General features: G+C 47.6%; 1 protein-coding gene across 1 annotated transcript in view; it reads right to left on the bottom strand.

Annotated features, from left to right (window-relative positions):
• Positions 1-22279, bottom strand: part of LOC127024529 (collagen alpha-1(VII) chain-like) — a 107119-nt gene that overhangs the window by 55695 nt on the left and 29145 nt on the right. Inside the window, 19 exon segments of the mRNA XM_050909132.1 lie at positions 3757-3828; positions 4104-4148; positions 6020-6090; positions 7229-7256; positions 8121-8180; positions 8933-9004; positions 10259-10291; positions 11692-11727; positions 15213-15248; positions 15445-15504; positions 16108-16179; positions 17532-17585; positions 17751-17777; positions 18460-18555; positions 18672-18740; positions 19482-19526; positions 21246-21272; positions 21365-21445; positions 21736-21810. Coding sequence (XP_050765089.1) covers positions 3757-3828; positions 4104-4148; positions 6020-6090; positions 7229-7256; positions 8121-8180; positions 8933-9004; positions 10259-10291; positions 11692-11727; positions 15213-15248; positions 15445-15504; positions 16108-16179; positions 17532-17585; positions 17751-17777; positions 18460-18555; positions 18672-18740; positions 19482-19526; positions 21246-21272; positions 21365-21445; positions 21736-21810 — 1059 coding nt within the window.

Raw genomic sequence — 22279 nt, 5'->3', positions numbered from 1 at the left:
AATGGATCCCTCTGATTTCTGGGCTGAAATGTTCACTCTGGTTTGCCCTGCGGAAACATGAAGACTTGGAAGGACAACTGAAGCTCACCTTGCCTCGGCATGATCAACAATGATGTATTGCATTTGGAGAACCTTTGCTGTTGGAGGTGGGCACAGCAAGAATTTGCTTAAGGAACTTCTGAGTTTTGGGCTATGTTTGCAGACTTTGACTTATAAAAGTAATGAAGCTACAAAATACACAACATGTGCAAAACGCCTCCAGTACCTAAATGGTGCCTACAAGAAAGCTGGAGAAGGACTTTTTACAAGGGCATGCAGTGATAGGACAAGGGGTAATGGCTTTAAACTGAAAGAGGGTAGATTTAGATGAGATGTAAGGAAGAAGTTCTTCACTGTGAGGGTGGTGAGGCACGGAACAGGTTGCCCAGAGAGGCTGTGGATGCCCCATCCCTGGCAGTGTTCAAGGCCAGGTTGGATGGGGCTTTGAGCAACCTGGTCTAGTGGAAGGTGTCCCTGCCCATGGCAGGGGGGTTGGAACTAGATGACCTTTAAGGTCCCTTCCAACCCAAACCATTCTATGATTCTATGATTCTATGAAAATAATCACATATTCTGCTTCACCACACATCTCCAGCAAGGAGGAGATCTTACCTTGTCGCCTTTCAGGGTGATGGTGTTCTCCAGAGAAGACATCTGCAAAAGGAAGAAACCTTGCTCACAAAGTGAAGGACGATGTCTTTGACACACGCTCTCACCTCCACATGCCTTTTATCCCCATTAGCCCTTACCCATGTGTCCTGGTTTTGGCTGGGATAGAGTTATTTTTCTTCCTAGTAGCTGGTGTAGTGCTGTGTTTTGCATTTAGTAGGAGAATAATGTTGATAACACACTGATGTTTTTAGTTGTTGCTAAGCAGTGTTTATACTCAGTCAAGGATTTTTCAGCTTCTCATGCCCAGCCAGCAAGAAGGCTGGAGGGGCACAAGAAGCTGGGAGGGGACACAGCCAGGACAGCTGACCCAAACTGGCCAAAGGGATATTCCATACCATATGACGTCATGCCCAGCATATAAACTGGGAGGAGTTGGCCGGGGGGCGGATCGCTGCTCAGGAACTGACTGGGCATCTGTCGGCGAGTGGTGAGCAATTGCATTGTGCATCACTTGTTTTGTATAGTCTAATTTATTATTATTATTATTATTGTCATTTTATTATTATCATTATTATAATTATTATTATTTTCTTCCTTTTCTGTCCTACCAAACTGCCTTTATCTCAACCCATGAGTTTTTTTCTTTTTTCGATTCTCTCCCCCATCCCACTGGGTGGGGGCAGTGAGCGAGCGGCTGCGTGGTGCTTAGTTGCCGGCTGGGGTTAAACCATGACACCATGGGCACAGAGCCAGCTGCTTCCTCCCAAATCAGCCAGCAACCTGAACCTGCTATGTTTGGACTCAAACCAACAGGGAGCCGGTGCAGCATCTTTGCTCTCACAGGTAAGAGCTTCAGGGTGGCTGTGATGTTGGTGTCAACATCTGCCTTTCTAATGAAGGCCCTCTCAAAGGGAACTAGGGTCACACAGAGGCCACTCCCCTGGTGCTCAGGACATTGCTTGCGTCCCTCTCTGACATGGGCATTTAGTGGGATGTTTTAGTAGCCAGTTGGGTAACTGCATGAGTGAGAATAAGCCTTTTGAACCCCAAGAAGACCTGGCTGGGTGATGGAGCAAGATGGTTAGGCATTAGCAGAGAAGGAACTTGCCATACCCTGGAGCAATAAGGCTCTTCCCAGTTTTGAAGGGAAGAGGGGGTGCTTGGTATCCCCATGTCCCACTCCCAAACACACCAGAGTCCAAGTAATGCAGAATATACAAGAGACAAGTGAACAGGAGCCCCAATAGACAACAACAACTGAAAATGGGGCTGGGACCACAAAATGGGGTGGTTTCAAACAGCATGTTGGTAGGGTTGGGAGCAGAGAGCTGCGATATATGGAGAGAGGCATCACCAGAAGGCAATGACTCCTTGTTCCTGGCTTGTCCTGAGTTTTGAAGTTGGCAGAAACCACTGTCTTGTACAGGAATGATACTGCTGAAGGTGGTCAGTAGCATTTTGCCCACTTTGAAGCAGCCTCTTACTCAGATCTTGCCAAGGCCTCATCCCTGGGGATGGCAGATAAAGTCTAGCACAGCTCTCCCAAGAGGCTGTGGCTCCTGGTCCTAAGGCAGTGGTTTGGTTTTGCACTGGGGTGGCTTTACCTCCGCTGAAGCCAACGGGGTGAAAAAATGCCTCCTTGCACATTCATGTACTAAAACACCTTCCCAATCACCTAAATGATGTTTCAAAATCTCTTCCAGCCTTATTTTTGATGAACCTGAGTTGGATTTCTCTCTTTTAATCTGACACAACTTGGTGTTAGGCCTCTTATCCAAAGGAAAACTCCATGCAAAGGCACAGGAGAGTCCTGAGCACGAGTCATCTCACGTGCCTAAGCACCTTTCCTAGGAGGCATCCATCTCTCTGCCTTCACTATAGAAGGAGCCCAGATGCCTTGATTACACAACAGTTAGTGATTAAAGGTACCGGATGGGTTCATAGTTAGGTTTAAGTCCCTTCTGTGTCACAGACTTCTTGCATCATTGGTGACAAGCCATTTGGGACGGATTCATGCATATATCTGTGGAGGAGCGAGACACACTGCTTTGCGCCTTTGATACGGCTAGGAGGGAAATCCACTCTACAATATGCGCTGTTGAAAGCAGTAAGTTCTGGCAATGTGTCCTCCGTGGCACCCAGGATTCATGATAAATCTCAATATATCCCTTCCCCAAACAAATGTGTAAGACAACAGAATTAGGCGTTACTCACAATGCTTCCCGGAGTCCCAGGCAGCCCAGGCTCACCCTACGAAGATACAACACCACCACACCCCCACCCCGCCAAAAAACAGTGAGTGGTGCAATTCAACATTGTAGCCCCTGAACAGACTCTTTCTCATGCAAGGTTATAAAAGGGAATGTGCAAACCTACAGATTCGCCCTTGTCTCCCTTCTCTCCGGTGATTCCCTAGGAGGTGGAGAGAGAGGCAAGATGAGAACAAGCCGTGGTAGGGGTTCTCAGCAGTCTCCCCTCTTCTTGCCAGCTCAGCATCCGACGGACTAACAGGCCCTTCTTCGAGCAGCTGAGCTAATGAAATCTGGATTTCAATACCTCTCCTGTGGAGGAGTTCTCTGATATTTAATAAGGGATGAGATTATTAGCCTCTTCCTCAGTGGGTAGGCTCATTAGGGACCTTCCTCTAGTCAGCTGCTCAGTTTTACAACGTTTGTAGGAACACCATGTCTTTGAGACCTCTCACAATGTAGCTGGTCTTAGCTAGTGTTTTCCAAAGGAAAGACAGAGGGAGATCAGACAGACAGAGCCTAAGTGCATCATTCCCCTTCCTTCCCCACCAGACTGAGACAATGATGTTAAGCGTTTCATTTCCAGCAGTGTGGGGCTGGGGAAGTTTTTGGACACTCAGAAACCCCCAGTGCACAGTCCTGCTATTTAACTTGTGCTCTAGCTAATCAAACAAGAAGGGAGAAACAGTCCTAATCTTCCCTTTGAAGAGGAGATTCCCCTCCCCAGGAGAGAGGGAAGAAGCTTTCTATGCCTTGCAGACTGTGAGGCAGAAAAAAACTACGGTTCTCTCTTCAATTGGCATTGCACTATCCCAAGTCCACCCTCTCTCAACTGCTCCTTTAGGGATTGCCTTACTTCCTTTCCAGGTTGTCCTGTATCGCCTTTTATCCCCTGCTCTCCAGGCCGTCCTGGGAGTCCAGGTGGACCCTGGAAGAAAGGATTTGGAGAAGCAATCAGAAATAGAACATGTCCAGCAGCTCAAAAAAGTAAAGCAAACAAGAAAAATGTTACCCCCCTATGATTTTTCACACAGGAAAGAAATATTTGCACATGGATGTTTCTAAGTGGGGACTCTTGTTGGGATGGAGAAGGAAGTCCTCTCGTCCTGCACAGACCAGGGGTGCCTGAGCAGCAGCAGAGCAGCCTCCCCAGATGCCCCACCACTCACCTGGGCAGAAAATTATAATAATAGCAATTATTACCCTGATTCCTCTCTCTCCTGGTTCTCCAGGGACACCAGCTTCTCCCTGAAAAAGAGGAGCAGTAGCTTTTAAAAGTTTGCTTCCATCAGGTTGAACCTTCATTGGTGATACTAATTCTACTGCACTTACACCTGGAGGAACCAGTTTAAAGGGAGAGAACCAAGTCCACCTACCATTCCAGTGGCTCCAATGCAGGTTAGATCTCCTCTTTTTGGCATTGTTTAATGCTTGGAAAGCCAGGGCAAAGGCAGGCTTATGGTCATCTGAGATGTCTTAAATTAGGGGTGGTGTTTTACAGCAGTCCCATAAATGAAGTAAATGGGGCAGAAAGTGTAGGGTGACAGGAGAGTATTCATATTTAGGGGCAGAATGAGGTTATTTCCACCAAACCCCACTGTTATTTCTGGCACTCTGTTTTCTGCATCTGCTGCAGAGCATAAAGAACTATCTCCCAAAGAAAATACAGTTTAGTTGTTTTTTGGCCTTTCTTTTTCAGCCTTTAGCTTTGGAAGATGAAACCAAAGCTAAAATAAGAGAAAGAAAAGCCAAGGGCAAGATGAAGAGGATTCTTCATAGTCTCATCTAACCTAAGGACAAGTAAACAGGAAATAAAATGAGCAAGGGTCAGCTTCAAAACAAAATGAAGGGTGTCGTTTCCAGCTGCTGTTTAACTAACCTGTGCAATGCCTTGCCCAGGGGATTTGAGGGTGTTAAAGGCTTATGTGGGGTGACTAAATTCATGGAAGCAAAATCTACCAAACCCATGAGACACCACCTCTCACACAGGACATCCTGCTTTTGCATTGTTCCCAGGACCTCCAGGGAAGTTGGTCACTCTTGGAGGTGAGATGCTGGGCTGGATAGACCTTCACTCTAACTCAGTGCAGCCCTTCTCCTACACTGCCGTACCCAGAGCTCCAGCTGAGAGTGAGCCTGCTGTGTTTGGTACCTATGTAACTCTGGAAGGTGTGGGCTCCCCATTGATTACCTTGCTCCCAGAGGTGCCTTTCTTCCCTGGTTCTCCCTACAACACAACGCAAAAATGCTAAGTTACATTTCCACCTGTGACCAAGTTTTTTACCCTAATTTCCTACTCCGGTTAAGAGCTCTTACTGTAAAATCACCAGTGACTCTGAAGTCAGGGGTGTTGGGCAGCAGTGCCTCAGGATCAGAAACACGGCTGCTTTTTTTTTTTCAAGCCTTCCCTTGGTGATCCTATTCCACTTGATGTTCAGGGATCAACTCAGCCCTTTGAACTGAAGAAAGGTCTTCACTGACTGTGGTTAGGAGAGGCTTTCCAGAAGCTAGTTATGATGCTTTTGTGAGGGACCACTTTGTTTGATTGTTAAGAGGGAACTATGATGCCCTAAAACCAAAAGCAAGCCCTTCAGGGCTGTTGTGCTAGTTCACACTGTGCTAGTTCCCTGCACGTCAGACACGACTCAATGACAAAAACCCATGATGTTGAATAACAAGTAAGGAATGTTGCGTCCAGGCAGTGTAACACAAATACCATGGAGCCACGCATTTGTTCCTCCCAGACCAAGGGCAAAGAGACTCATTCCCGAAACACAGCCTAAAGCACACTCTAATGACAATCTGCAAAGGACCTACCTCCTCACTTGCAATGAAAGAACGGACAGAGCAAATGAGAAGTTAGATCCCTTGATGAGCAAACCATCATGCCTAATTAGAGGTAGTTTGTCCAGTCTCGTTTGTTGACCACTGTTGTGCTGAGACCTGTCTCTTGCCCAGCCAGGCTTGTATAACATGTATGTTTCTGACTGGTACCGTCTTGTCACTTGTTCCTACTTGCTATTGCAAGGCCATAACCTGGGGTTGTTAGCTTGGTACAAGCGTGGCGTACCAAGGGGTTCAGCATCGACCATCTGACTGGACTGTTAGCTTCTACTTACATCTTTACCTCTTAGTCCGGTCTCGCCTGGTTTCCCAGGTAATCCTGGTTCACCTTTTTCTCCTTTCAGACCTATATCCCCCTAAAGAAAACAAGACTGTTGTTACGTTCCTCTTCTGCATTTCATAGTCCTCACATTTTAGACATTGCGGGGCAGGTTCAGACAGCATGCCAGGCCCCATGGCCATGCAATTGCTTCCACACTCCTGGCTGAAGCTTGGGCTCAGAGCATCTACTCTGCGCTAGGAAGGACTGTGCTCATGGTATATTTGCTTCGCGGGCTAGGCTGAAAAGCATCCATCTCTAATGTAGTCCATCCAGACCCCATGAGCAGCCTTGGCCAACACTGCAGGACAGACCTTTCTGAGGTTCTCCACCGCCAGGAAGTTTTGCAGCTCAAATGAGGTGGCCATTAGTGGAGACCCAGGAGACAGGTCTGGTCTTGAGAGCGCGGTGTGGACACACGGTCAGTTCCCCCTCCATGGTTTAACTTCTATTCCCATGTAAAATCAGTTGAGCTCTCATGGATGGGTACCTCCGCGTCTGCTCTGCTTGATGTTTGTACAACAGAGACCTTCCTCATAACTCAACCACCTCATCATGCCTTCTCCCAACCCAAAAATACCTCTTACTGCCTTCTCCACTATGCAACTGCATTAACACGTCTTGTTAACGCAGCCTGTCTTGGATGCATCTCATTTATCTCTTTAGACATCCAATTTCTCCATGGCCATGAAGCTGATCCCGCCTAAATATTCCGTTCACTGGGCTATGTATCATGCTGTAACATTTCCCAAATCCATACACTCCTTCAGCCAAGCCTGGGGAGCAACGCTGTTTGAGAAATGCACACAGCGAGACAGATTCACTGAACAAACACCACATTTGGGATGTTTTCCAGACCTCTCTTGACCAGTTTTGAACCTTTTCTAGAAGAAATCCTACAAGCTGGGATTTGCAGAATTTTTTAAGGTCTCATTTCCTGCATCTTTTCAGTGGTTTTCTATGCAGGGCTCTGCGTGTCATATGGAGACTCCAGCAAAGCAGGATTTGTTCAGACCTTTCAGCGTTTGAACACTCCCTGTGTTTTGACACTAGCCCCATGGCAAAGATAAAACCCCACTGACTCAAGTTGCTTTGGGTGACACAGACATCAGTCATGAGACAATGCTTTACACGTTGCAATCACTGCATAGACTCACCTTCTGACCTGGTTTGCCAGACAAACCTACATTTCCCTGCAGAAATACAGACCGTTAGTCACACCACAAGAATGATACAGGTAGAATAATTTCAGGTGAGGGTCCTCTGTTGTATCTAAAGGGTGTAAACATTACACTCAATGCTGCAAAGCTGCTCTTTGATTGCAGGTATTAGCAGCTGAAACAGTGTAGTAAAATGCAGAGAAGGGGAAAACAGACAGTGTTGTAAGAGGGGCTGCTGTAAGCACACACCTTCTAGATGCCCCTGTCTTGCCCACTTTGAAACCATTAATACTTTGATGACTAGCTTTGATAGAGGGGTGGGGACCTCAGAGATGTTAGGTTTTGCAAGTTTTGGCTGGTTTAAAATGAAAGGGACTATTAATATCCCCGTAGGCAGGAACACCAAGGCATTAACCCAACCCTTACGAGACATCAGTGAACTCACGTGGGAGCCACCAGAAGCTTGCACCTTCTTAAACACAAAAGTCAGGAAGATAAAGGTCAAGTTCACCTTCAGGACACAAAGCCATTGGAAATGGGGCTTCCTTGGCTTTGCTGTTCACAGAATTACCAGTTGAGCATTGACCACCAGTGCTTTCTTCCAGACTCACGAGCAATCCTCTCTCTGCATTTCGGAGAAGCCCCCTCTTTTAGCACTGTCTTCCACAGTCAGGTGCAAACTCTCCCATCACACAAGACCACCATGGGCTCACCAACCACAGGGTAACAGCCCAGCTCCTTGTCACCATCCCAATATTAATTTGCTGGTGACAGGTTTTGTGGGTGAAGGCCAGCAAATTCACATGCATGGAGGTGACAGAGAGATTTTGTCTCTGAACCTTCTGATCTGCCTCTTTAGGCCTCCCCTTTCCACATCCAGCGTGTTGCCCCACTCACCCTGTCGCCTGGATCTCCCTTCAGCCCAGGTTGACCAGGAATGCCGAAACCTGGACTTCCCTGCAAAAATCAATGACGATGCATGTCTCAGTGTAATGCCTGGGGAGCTTTTCCTCTCTGCACCTCTACGTACGACAGAAAGACAGCTAGGGCTAAACCCAGTGCCACTCCCACCTCCCAGATTCCCTCCCCATTTTGCCACATCCCTCCCCTCCTAACCACACTCCTGGCCACGTCTGAGAGATGCTGTTGTGGAGAGCCAGCTTTCACTAGAGTGCTATTTGGGGAACCCAGCACGTGCCTCGGTTTTCCCATCCAGATCTTGTAGATCTTGGCTTCAATTCTTCCATTGCCATGCACAAGCTGTGGTGGCATGACCGTGCTCCGTTCATTATCTCACTCTTGGGAACATGTCCTATGCCATGCTCGCTGTTAGCAGTCTCCACTCCACCACCACTTTGCAGCCCTCTCGAGGGTCAGCCGGCTTCCCGCCCTTGCTATAAGTGCTGGGAGTTAGTTGCCAATGCTGTGTTTGGTGCTAAGCAAGATGCAGGGGGAGATACAGTGTCTTGCCAGAGCAGCTTCCAAGCTCAGGACATAAATCTCCACATCTGAAGCCAGCAGAAAAAGACAGAGCAGATCCTAAGCATTTTCATCAACCATGGGAAGCCGGGTGAGCTGAGCATTGGTAACTCTGCCTCTCTCACTGACTCGGGAAGGAATTCAATCTGCCTCAGAGCTTCCTTTGTGGACACAAACAAAACAAACCCTTCTACCCACAAAGGTTGTGCCAAGAAAAGCAAGTGCATTACCTTCTCTCCTTTGTCTCCTTGTATTCCTTTGTCTCCTTGTGGTCCCAGGGCCCCTGTTGGCCCAGTATCTCCCTGTGAATAAAGACATTCCCAAAGCTAATAATATCATGCAGGAAGCCAAGCCCTGTTCATGTGGCTCCCTAGAGCTGCATTTTGCACGTCTAACACACTCTGAAAACCATTCCTTTGCCAGATCCACTCGTCCATCCATCTTTGGGTTTACACTGAAGCTTTCTCTGTGGTACCTGGGCTTCTGCCATACAAAACCCATCACAGTAGTTACACCCTCTCCAGCCATGCAACTAGTATACTGTAAAGCACCACGTGTGCATTTATAGTGGTATAAGCAGGATAAAATTCAGGTCCCAGGCCACTACCTAAATGCAGCCAGCCTAAAAGGAGACATTTTTGCTAACCAATGCTAAGCAGGCTAGACAAGACGACCAATGAAAGGAGGTGGCTCCAACATCCAAGCCCAGTGAAAAGGACAAAACTCATTGTCTCTAAGGGGTGAGGGAGGTATGAAGCACTGTAGGGTATTTCATGAATGTCAGCCTTCAAAAAGCCAAGAGGAGTTAGTCCTGCAGTAAATACTCCTTACATGGATAAGGGAGATCTTTTATTTCTCTGCAGGTTGGCAGTGAGCTATCAAGAATAAAAAAAATTAAGATATTCCAGGCCACGTTCCACCACAAGGCCACTGTAAAAGTGAACTATATCCACTGTGCTATAAGGCAGATGTACAATATGGACAACATAGTCAGGGAACAGGTCTATCTCAGAGATCTCCCTGGTTTGAGAAATTAAATTATTTCCTCCAGTCACAGGGAGGACAAACACTGGGTCAGGGGCCCAGAGAGGTGGGGAAATCTCCATCCGTGGAGATGCTCAGCACACAAGGTCCTGAGAAACCTGACCCAGCTTTGAAGTTGGCTCTGTTTTGAGCAGGAGGTGGGACTAGAGACCTCCAGAAGTCCCTTCCAGCCTCAGCTGTGCTTTGATTTCATGTCAATGTCTCCCTTAGCTGGAAAGTAGCTTCTGTGAGTGGGCTGGATCTGTGCTTCAGTGATCTCTGCCTTCTAAAACTAGCACATGAAAATCCCAAATTTCCCCACGGACTGGGGCTAGAAAGAGAATGACAGGCACAATATGTTAATAAAAGCAAAAGAAATATCAGCAGGGCAAGATTATTGCTACTTTTCCAACCTCTCCTCTCCAGTCAGTCACAAGGGAGATATGATTCAGATGGTGAAACATGGTCCAGCCCTCGCTTTTTCAGATGAACATCGCATCTAAGTTTCAGGCAGTGCTAATTAATGGACTTACCCTGATACCTTTCTTGCCTGGAGGTCCCAAAACCTGAGGATAAAAAGAAACCACAGAAATGTTTTCTTATTCGGGAAAAAAGATCTCCCTTTCAAAGGAGGGTCTTTTTTCAGAGAGAGGTCCTTTTCCAAAGCAAGAGAATCTCAGCCTTGTTATGGGATAGGAAACCCATCACCTGCACAGGGTCATAAAACACCAGAAAGGGCTACAAGCCAAATCCCAAACCCAGTGACTCTTGTGAAGGAATCCCACCAACTTCAGTAGGTTTTAGCTCCAGGGATGGGACTGAAAGATCACTCACATGCAAGGGGTAATTGGCAGATCGCTGCTCTAGCCTTTGCTAACACACACCAAGGACCAACCTTTGGACAGCCATGAATCTTCATGACTGCACTACAACCCTGCAGAGCAGCCCTGAGCCGGGTTTAAGGACTACAGAGCTGTCTTCCTTCCTTGTGTCTCCAACACAATTCTGTCAGTGTTGCTAGGAAAGAAACCTAAGGTACCCTGCTCATTCAAGCATCCACCAGGACACATCAGTCTGTCCTGGTAGTGGGTCTCAGTCCTTAATGCAACCTCCAACGGCTCCCACAGGCCTTGCAGTGATGCTGTGGGGCACGCAGAGATGGCCACCACCAAGGTTTGTCCTTACAGCTGCCCTAGCATTTGAAGGGACATGAAGAGGAAGCTGTAGGAGCCCTGTTTCCACATGGGAATGAGGCAAATAAGACCCATCAGCAGTGCCTCCTCAGCAGGGACCAGCACAACCCCATTGTGAATGGGGAGGCTGAGCAGGGGACAGGCCTGTAGCACAGGGCTTCAGTGGTGGGAAGGCTTTATCCTTATGTTTCCTGCACAGCAGTGAAGCTCCTTTGAGGAGCCAGTGGGCAACTGAGGTGCAGGGCTGGGAATACAAGAAGTGTAGCAAGGGAACAGAAGACATAGTTGTCTGGAGGGTCAAGGAAAAGGTCCATTAGTTCTTCCTGCAGTTCAGTGGGACACATCTCTCTCGGTCTTTGGTCTACTGGCACCGCTGGTGGTGATGCTGCATAGCTATAGCACAAGAAGGCTGTAATTCACTCATAGTTACCCCCATAGCTGGAGCACCTGGAAATCCTGGGTTCCCCTGCAAGGCAAGAGGACATAAAATGAACAACCTGGGGCAATGAAAAATTTCTGCTCGTTGCTCTCCCTGATCCGTTCCTTAAAACAGCTCAAAACTCATCTTAGAAGCACAAGAGCAAAACAGAGAGGAGACGCTGAGCTTGTGGTGGAGCTCAAGTGCATCCCTGCTGGCTTCACCTCTGCGTAAGCTCCCCATAAACACACTCAACTGCACTTGCAAGAGCTGCACACATGGAACAAGCTGGGGAAAGTCAGAACATCTTCACCTGAGCTAGTGAAACATGTTGTTCTCATACTGTTTGACTTACTTGGTCTCCTTTCTGCCCTGGAGGTCCTGGGAGTCCCTGTAAGACATCAAAAGAGAATTTCCACCAGACTGAAAACTGATTCAGCACTTTCAGTCCCTGCTGTAGTGAGAAGCTCCCAGCCAGAGGGAGGGAGGGAGGGAGGAAGCTCTTCAGCCCAATTTTTCACTGACTACAAGACACCTCTGCCAGACAGCTATAAGGGCTCTAGGGTGAGAGATGGAAATCCCCAAGGCTATCTCTAGCACGCCTGGTTGCCATCTACCAGGAGACCAAGTGCAGAGCGGCAAGCTCTCATCCCAGGTAAAGCTATCAAAGATGGTCCTTTGCAGACAAGAAAAGGTATGAAGACAGCCATGAGATGCATGGGAGCTACCAGACCAGGTCAGTGTTTTGCCTAACCCAACCCCAGGACTCTGCTCAGAGCTGGAAGCTGCAAGTACATGTACCCGCTCTGCTTGCAGGGCCTTGCTCCTGCAAGGCGCACTGGCTCAAGGAAGATCGACAGCCTATTTCCATTTTTCATTACCGTAGCTATTCTTAGGAAAAAACGCTGCTGTCTCTTTCGATCTTTGAGGTTATAATCAAACGCATGCACAGAACAAGTGCAGCTGGGGGAGCTGTAAAAACAGCAAACCTGAAATACAGCTCAATAAAAGCAACCTGTGAATACTCAGTATGGACCGGCAAAGAGTATTCGAGGTTGGTTTGTCAGCCGCAGACTGTCCCGGGATTTACCATTGCTGCAAGGTCTATCCCATGCACGAGAGCTCCTTCAGCAGCAGCGAACTCCTGAACCTTGCAGTTACATGGCGTGTAGCTACGTGGCCCAGTTACGTCTGGCCAGACTGGGAGAAGCATTTGGTGGGACCTCAGATTCCCTCCCTCTGGATCTCCAATCAGATACCTCAACTGCTCTGTTCTGAGCCCAAAAACAGAGCCAGCGCCTCTTCCCCTCCTACTCTGCGCTCCAGTGCTGGCCAGTCTCACCTTTTCCCCTTTAACACCACCTTGCCCTTTGTTACCCTGGAAAACAGAAGATGCTTTCGTTAAGACAAGGCTCCACTGGCAGAGCAGGATGAGCCTGGAGGCTCGTACGCTGCCGAAGAGCATGCCGAGCCTGTTCCCTCCACTGGAGATTGTGAAAGCAGCGGGGAAAGCAAATTAAAAAAAAAGAAAAAAGAAAAAAAGAAGTTTTTCACATATATGTCATATATAGTATATAGCATATGTTATATATATGGTCCATGCATTTATATATTGTATATTGCATATTAATTACCTGTATAGTACCTATAATATATTAAGATATCTTGTATAATCAAAAATATTACTGTATATACTTTATATATAATGCCTAATATTAAATTGCATGCATATTATAATATATAGTTACTATATAGTTATATCATAATCATCTACTATATAATATACATATATTACTACATGTTTATATGGACTATCCTGAGCTTGATCATACTGCATCCTCCCAAGGAGCTTGAGAGCTGAAGATGAGACAGTCTCTTGGAAAAGTTGGGAGTTTACAGCACAGATAATGTGCAGGTCTGGGGCTGCGGGGTGGGTCCAGGCTTAGCTCAGAGGCTGAGCACAACCAAGAGGAGCAAGGTGAGATACCGGTCCAGGACCCAGTTACAGTGGGTTCTGTATTTACATATTCCTTTTTTTTATCTTAATTTTTAAAACTTCCTTCTGATTTGGTTCATTTGGAGGCACACCCTTGGCCCAGTTGGTTCTCCTTCCCCAGGTGGTCCTGGCTCAACCTTAAGCAAAAGAGAGCAGCTGTGATTGCCTCCTGCACCCCCTGCTGTCATCTCAGAAAGAGCTCAATGAGCTCATGGGCAACGTCAACAGTTACCTCACCAGTGAGCACCTTGCCAAATTTTGCTCTTTCTCAAGGGGAGTCCATGAAACACCCAGCCACAGACCCATACTTGTGTGGATCAGGACTGGGCAGCTCAAGGAGGTGTTTGCTCTTGTGAAGAGCTAAGACATGAGGAGCAAACTGGCTGTTAGCACTTGCAAACACTTTACAGATTTAAGATCCTTTTCTGTTTTATGAAATAAAAAAGCACCACTGCAAAGGGAAGCAAACCACTTTGTTTCGGGCTGAATGAATCATTTCCTTGGATATTATTTTTTCCTTAATTTTCCAGCTTTCTTGGAACTATGAAAATAATTTATTTTGTGTTCAACATGGACATTTTTTGAGCTTAATGGACCTGAAATAAATCAGTGACTCAGATCCGTTTGGCCATCAGCAGTAACTCAGAGAGTATATCCTGAGTTACCTGGAGAAGGGGGTGTGCAAAGAGCCATACAACCCACTCCTAAGTGGTTGCTCCTCCAAGAGCCATAACAACCTGGAACCATGCTGAGATGGCTTAGGTACCACCTAAACCCATGCCTGGCACTCCCCGTACCAGGGAAAATTCAGACTCCTTGAGTCTTTCTCCAGTGTCAAACTTCCAGCATGAGCTCAAGCCAGATGCTTCAGGAAAAACCAAACACCCACTCGAAACTGAATTTAGAGCCATTTCTCCTGGCTCAGGAGAAAGTCTCCTCCCTCCTACAGCAATCGTCCCTGTACATGCCAAGATCAGCTGATTCCTCCTGCACCCGCAGCTTTCCAGGTATTTTGTTGCATGGAGAAGCCCTGGAGTCGAACTTCCACATCTCCATGAGTAGTGAGAGCTGGGAGATAGGCAGCAGTCTGAAAGAAAATATTCCTGCCAGCCATGAGTCCCTTCCTGACCAGTCCTTGCCATGCATCGTCTTCCCTGGGTTCCTGGCAGAGTTGCCAGATTTGGACTGGAACTACATTTGTCCGGTCCCTTTCCTCTGGCAGCACCAGGACACCAAAGTCATTCCTCCCCACCAACCCCAGGCTCTTAAGCAAGGTGAGAGAATTGGTCAAGTCAAGGCTTCCTTCTCCCCCAACAGCTGGAAAAAGATGGGCACTTCCAGAAGAAAACTCAAACTCCAGGATGGGCTGTATCAGCTCTCACAGGGCTCATCTTTCTCCACTGAGAGAGGCATCCTGGCACTACGACATTAAATGACTCAGGCATTTAATTAGGTGGGAATGAGTCTGGGCCTGGATGGTTCGGAGGAAGGTGTCCAAAATGAAGATGTGAGACAATCTGCTCCTTACATCTTCCTCCATCCTCATCCCATCAGAGCTGGGATCAACCCTGGTGCATGTTCTTCCCAAAACACATTCAATGTCAATTACTACAGTTCTGCAGAGTCTCACTGGCCAAAAAGAAGGCATTTATTATTTTATTAAAATACCGCATCTTGCTATCATTCTAGGTCTCTGCAGCAAGCCTGCAGCAATGACTTCCACAGGCCAGTGACTGCTGATGTGTAAAATTATTCCCTTTCGTTGCTTTTGAGTAAGGGGTCAACATTCCCACAGCCTACGATGATGGTTAGAGCTAGATGCTTTCCTTGACACCTGAGTACCAGGCACAGGGACTCAGGTTCAGCATTTCAGTACCCACCTTTGGTCCTGGTGCTCCTGGAGGTCCCATCACCCCCTGAAAAAACAGAAGAAATAGTGAAAACTCAGACTTTAAAACCCATGTCTTCGCTTCTCTGACCCTTTCCATTTATAACCACAGGATGCTCCCTCTGAGTAAAACCTAAAAAAGAGGTATTGGAGGTGACTTTGGAGACACTGAGCCCTCCAAGGGGACTTTAGCTGCAAGTCTCACTGCAAAATTGCCAACTCACCTGCTCTCCTTCTTCCCCCTTTGGGCCAACAGCGCCAGGAATGCCAGTTCCTGCCATCCCCTGCAAGGTAAACACAGCATTGCACCCAAGAAAGCTGATCCCCAAAATTGTAGAGCATGATATGTCCTACCCAGCTATCTGCTTCAGAGCTCTGCTCTTAGCCATCCTGCAAAGCAGGAGGGGAAAAATCTGCTCTGTAACCATTCGGTTAAGACATATGTCTAGCCAGTAACCTTCAGGCAAGGTGCAAAGAATGACTTGGAGGAGAGAATTAAAAACACTGGTCTGTGGGTGTTTCCAGTGACCATTTGAAGCAGGGTGGGGGATTCCATGAAGCAGCCCTATCCAGGGGACAGGGAGCATGCAGGGCTTGGGCTGTGTTTGCGAGAAAACACTGCTCCTGACAGCAGGAACTGCAAAGATCTTCCACTGGGTGGAAACACAAGGACTGCGAGGAAAACAAGAGCTTGGACGGAGATGGAGCATCTATTCTACCATGCACAAACTCAAACCCATATGAGCAGGGAGTGGAGGGGAATGGGGGGAAATCCCTACATGCTTCCACTTTATTTGCACTGTCTACCCTGCTATTACTTTGTCTCAGCTATTCTCAGTTCCTCCTTGGGCTGATGGATTCAGCAAGCATCTGATACGAGTAATGACCTTTTCTCCTCTTGGTCCAGGCAGTCCAGGAACACCAGCTAGCCCTACAGGGCCTGGCAAGCCAGGTTTCCCCTGAAAAAGAAGATACATCATCAAATACTTTTCTTCTAAACTGCTTGTTACCAATTATACTAAAGAAAAAGTTTAAGTCTGCAGAACCACAAACAGTGAAATGTATATCCTAATGTGCCCATCTTAACAGTTCCTTTGTAACTTAGGATTTATAGAGATGTTTATGTATTCCCAAATTTCCTTTTTCCTCACAAATAGGCTATGGATCACTGGTTTTACTCAGGAAGGGAAAATAAAGATATGTTTGCTTGTTACATGGGAAGATAGAACCTGGGTACCCATGTTGATTTGGCAGTGGGTGCCTTCTCCAGTGGCTCTTCATGGCTGTGTTGCTGTAAGGGGGTGACCATAGTAATGCTGCTGGCGTAGAAATGGTGAAGACTGACATATGGAAAAGGCTGGTCTGTGGGATATAGCTCTGCAGTATGGCAAAGGTAACAAAAAAAGCACCCATGTATGATGATGGAGAGTAACAGGCACCTCGGGAAGGATGCAAGAACAGGACATGCATATAGTCCCTGAGTAATCTTTCACGTTTGAGCTGTTTGTAATGCAGGGACTTCCCAAACCAAACATGGTTTCTTTTACCCTTAGTAGTCCTCCATGGACTTCTTTTCTTCTCTCATCCCGCCTTGAACTCAAACTTCCTACACCCCAAATATCCTTGTGGGACTTCTGTGAAGAACAACCTCCTTTTGTTTGTCTCGAATCTGCTGCCAGCTTGGTCCATTTGCTGTCCCATGCTTTTGATCCGCCTTCTTGCCCTCCTCTGGACCTGCCCCAGTTCTTCTCCGTCCTCCTGAGACCGGGGAGTGGCATGTGGGAAGGAGCAGGGTTGCACTCAGCTCCTCCATGGGTGATGGAGACAGGGGGGGCTCAAGGGTGAATCACTGTCACTTTGGACTAGCCTTCATCAGGTGACATTTGTTATCATCTGCCAACATGACTGACTGCACCACACAGTTTATCATCATGGTGAGCACCATGATGGATGCACTTCTCACAGCTTTGCTCCTTGCCATGAAGAAGAGCATGTCCTTGCTTTTGGCAAAACGAATGGCTGTTACCCCGTGTCTTTGCTGGGTTTCTAACATTTCCCTTTTGGCAATTCCTGAGTGACAGGTCAACAGGATGAAGCTGACAAAGTGAGAAATGCTTAATTGGCCCTGCTTAATCTGCCAGACCTCGTCAGCAGAGTGAGGCATCCCAAAGTGGTGGCTGATGAGAACTGCCAGTAGACATTGTCCCTCTACACCCACCCCATGTGGCAGAGGGCATCTCGAGGCCAACGGCCCCTTCCCACCGTGGCCGGCAGCTCTTCCTCAGCAACTGGCCATTGGTGGACCACTCACCGGCTCTCCCATGCCTCCTCTGTCACCCTTGAGGCCATTCCTCCCACGAGGGCCCTGCATGAAGCACAGGAGTCTTACTGCATGTCCCAGCAGCCCTTTATGGGTCTTCATGGACATCTGGTAAGTATGGAAACCAGAGCCTATTGGGCAGCTTAGAAATAATAATAATAAAAGGCTTCTCATCACATGCAAAAGTGAAAGCCAGTCTCAGGTACTTACCCTGATACCTGAATCTCCTGGTTGGCCCTGAAACAAAAAGGACAAGGAGAATTACCATGGGGTGGTAATTTAGAGAAGGGGTCCTCTCTAAACTTAGTCCCAGCAAAAAGCTCCTGCAGGCTGACAAGCCCAGAGACCAAAACTCCCACCCCCAAGGGAAGACAGAGCTTTAGTAGAGATATCTGCTATCTTGCATGCTCCAGACCCCTCAACCTGCAACATCTGGTGTCAAGCCCCACCCTTAGGGTAGAAGAGGGGAGTTTAGGTCTCTTGGTGTCTGCTGAGACTTTTTGACCCACTCCCAGTGCAAGGAGACATTTGGTGACAACCATCAGTCCAGTTTTGGCTGTGCACAGCACAAGTGATCCTGTGAATTTCACTCCAGCCACCAAAAAACCCTCCTAGGGACCTGGAGCTGGAAAAGTCTTAGTGGCCACTGAATCTAGTCCCATGTCAGACAAGGCTGACCGTAACCTTTTCAAGCTCCATCATCGATTCCCACCGTGTTGGACAGCAGGGCCCTGATGACAGGAACATTTTGCAGAGTGCCTCTTTTATGCCTCAATGGGAGAATCCCATGATGGAGAGAAGAAATGTGTGTTCCCAGGACACTTGAATGAACAGAGCATCCAGGGATCATGGGCTATGCCGGGTCTCCCCTTCCTGTGGTACAACATCACAGAACCATGCTTCAAGTAACCATGCTCACCTTGATGGAGATCCCTGGTGGCCCCTGTGGCCCTGGTAAACCTGGTAAACCTGGTGGTCCTGCTACCCCAGGAACCCCCGGCTGCCCTTTCTGTCCCTGCAACAATGAAAACCAGGAGAGGGAGGGATGTGGGCTCTCTCCCAGCTCCCTTCGCTTCTCCGCCAGCCCTTGAGAGGCTGAAGGGTCCACCACACCTGGGGTATGATACTCACAGGGGGGCCAGGCTGCCCATTTCGGCCAGGAATCACCTCCACTCCTCCCAGGACATAGCCTGGTTCGCCCTGCGCACAAAGGGAGGAGGACACACGCTCAGCTGCGTTGGGAGATTGGGGTGCAGACAGGCGGTCTCACGACTTAGGGGCAATTTCATGATCAGCGTAAGCAACTTTAAAACCAAACAGCCCCTCCCTGCACTGCAAACCCAAACCACCGGCTTGCAGCAACTCTTTTGCAGAGGTACCAGAAACCACACGGCCATGACATAAGCTTTGCTTACCAGCGTGTAAGAAAATTAATCCCAGGGGAAAAAAAGGAGGTTGGCTTTCAGCAGGATCTGTTCCCTGATCTATAGCCATACAGACAGCTGAGGTGGATGCAAGGAAGGAGGAGGAATGTGCATTGGGGGCTGGGGGAAGGACAGGACAACTGCTCCTGGGATCTGCCCACAACTGATCTTGAAGCCTTATCTTTTTGTGTCCTAAATGTATGCAGACAGGTTTGTTCATAGTGGAAACTCAGAAAGGCAGAATGACCCAACTAAGTGCTACCTCCTTCTGCAAATAACCAACTGAAATGCGCCAAGGGCCGGTGATAAGGACTGAGCACTTTTCTCCATAAAGACATTAGATTCCTCCTAGCAAAGCTGAAGGACAACTCCCCAAGCTGAAGACTAGCAGTGTAGAGCTAGTTACATATAGCTCAGAAGTTCACATTCACCAAAGTTCACTGCGCAAATGCTTAGAAATTAGAGATCAGAGCAATACAATAGCTTTTTCCCAATGAAACCCAGGATTGAAACTCACTCTGTCTCCTTTTGGCCCCACTGGTCCTGGATAGCCAGGAGATCCCTGGAATTAAAAATAAATCCTGCAGCATTAAATAGCAAAGCACCCGCAAGACCATCATTGTGGGATCATCACTATGAGGGTGGTGAGGGACAGGAACAGGTTGCCCAGAGAAGTTGTGGATGCCCCATCCCTGGAAGTGGTCAAGACCAGGTTGGATGGGGCTTTGAGCAACCTGGTCTAGTGGAAGGTGTCCCTGCCCATGGCAGGGGGGTTGGAACTAGATGATCTTTAAGGTCCCTTCCAACCCAAACTGTTCTATGATTCTATGTTCAGGTTACAGATCTGTCTCTAATAACATTTCATTCACTTTTAAAGTGGTCATGAAAACAGGTTTTGGTCCCAACATTGATGACAGTCATGTATGTGTCACCCGTGGGGCCAATGTGTTGTATGTCCTTCTCCAGTGATGGGTGCACGTAGGATGCACACCTGATGTAGTGAAAGTGTAGCCCATTCAAGCACCACTGGATGCTGTGAGGAATGGGGGACTGCTGCTTATTTAATCCACCAGGAAAAGGTAAACAGAGTCAGAAGGGGCATTCAGTGGCTGCAATGGTTTGTGTCGGACTCCTGTGATCCATGCAAACCACGGCTCACAAACATCACAACCCTTGTTATAAGTGCTACCCCATCACAGACACTGGCAGTTTGATCCAGATGCCCAAACATGAGTGTCCTGGGATACCTGAGATATCCCCAGGTACCCAAGGCACAGGGCTGGCAGACAATACGCAGGATTTATGGGAGACGTGTCCTTCTGGAGCACCAGCTGGAGGATGGGTGGGATAACGGCGCATCTCAAATGACATGAGAGGACTCTTTAAGCAACTGAATCGAGCCCAAAAGATGGAGTTAAGTTCAAGATGGTGCCACTGAAATGTTGTTTCTGCACAACAGCTGGCTGTTTACACCCCGTTGCAGCCAACGGAGGTCAGGGGCTCAGTTCAATTACACATGCACTGGTGTCTTGTGCCATTTGTGACGCGCTCTCATACCTGCCTGGCCTCCAGCTCTCACTTCAGAAGTGTCCATCAAGACCCATATTTTATCAGCCCTGCATGGTTGCCTTGGCAATCCTAGGGCATCTCAAATGACCTGGGCACCTTGGTACCAGTCCCTTCTCAATACAGCTCTCAGAGCCAAGGGTGATTTAGCTGGTCAAACACAGTTGTCTACTAAGAGAGCCCTGGTAAAAGCAGGGGAGGGACATTCGTGACTGCTGATCTAGTGTGCAAAGCTGTGCCATCACCAATGACATCAACAGCATGGAGCAATTAGTACAGCAAAAACAAGGGCACCTGAGGTTTGGCTGGTCTAGCCAGATGCATGTTTTTGAAGCAACGCTATGAACTGTTGCGTGAACAATTTGTGTATGGGAAGTCTGTGAGCAAATGAGGCTGCTGGTGACTATGCAGTAGGATTGATATATATAACTGAAGACAGGGTTCATAGTCCTTGGTCTTCTTCTGGACAGCTCTGGTTCATTGAGGGTTACTTGGTTAGAAGTGTGCCCATGTTGTGTTGCATGATTTGCCAGATCTCTGAACAGAAGGAAACCTGTTTGGAGCTATTTGGTGACAGCAACAGCCCCTCATAAAGGCAAAATGGGTCACTTGGGCTTCCTGTCCTGCTCAGCACAACTGGCCTTTGAAAGGCTTGAAAAGCAAAGCTTTAGGGTTTCACTGTATTGATCATCTTTGCTGCATTCAGAATACTTACAATATCACCTTGGATGCCAGGGAGACCCTGCAAAACAGGAGAGAGAGAGATATTTGAGAGCCATGCTCACTCTTCTCTTAAATGGCACTTTGACAAAGTTTTTAAAAACAAATACATACCATGAGTCCAGGGGGACCAGGAAGACCTGTCCGCCCCGGTCTGCCCGGCAGCCCAGGAATGCCATCCTTCCCAGGTAGACCCTAAACATATGGAAAGTAACAGCATGCAGGTTATGGCCCCAGACCTGCAAACCCAAACAGCTTCATGCAGCACTAGCTTCCTGTACTGCTTGAGAGAATCCCCAATTGCCAGCACACACACACACATTAGTTCCCTTTTGCCTGATTTTCAAAGCCAGCACGGAGCAGGATATATCAAAACACCAACATAAAAGATCTGAAGATGATTCTTTGCTAGATCTCTTCCTTGGTTCTAATCATTCAGTTGCATATTAATTAACCGAGTGGATGGTTCATGCTGGTGGACTCACCCGCTCTCCTTTCTCTCCCTTTGTAGTAAAGCTGTATGGGTCATAGCCTCCATGAGCCGGTGAGCCCCTGAAGCTCTTGAAAGGAAAAGGAAAAGGAAAATAGAACAAATGATCAGGAAATTATCATCCACCAAAGGATGGCAAATAAAGTCAAACCAGAGTGACCATGAAACACAGACTAGCACACTCCTTGGCTTATGCAACAAAAGGAAGAAGCAAAGTTGACCATCCAGGAGACCTGTTCATATCCTCAGACTATTTAAAGTCCCTTGGAGGTCACGCATTATTTATTTAGTCTCTGGCTTGCACTGAAATTGGGAGAACAGGATGGAGAACACAGAGTTGTGTGAGGACAAAATGCAGTCAGGGAACATATCGATGCCTCAAGAAGTCTTGGCCCATGTCACATCTACAGTTCAGGATCTTCTTGTTGGCTCAGAGAGACTCTAAATATTCTTGGTTACATATCTGCAAGACTTCAGGGTAGTGTCAATGCAATTCTTCTCCCCCATGGAAGAAACTGTGGAAAGGAGTTTGGCAGAGA

The sequence above is a fragment of the Gymnogyps californianus genome, chromosome 1, assembly GCF_018139145.2.
Source record: "Gymnogyps californianus isolate 813 chromosome 1, ASM1813914v2, whole genome shotgun sequence".
Taxonomy (NCBI): domain Eukaryota; kingdom Metazoa; phylum Chordata; class Aves; order Accipitriformes; family Cathartidae; genus Gymnogyps; species Gymnogyps californianus.
This window is presented reverse-complemented; position numbering and strand designations above follow the sequence as displayed.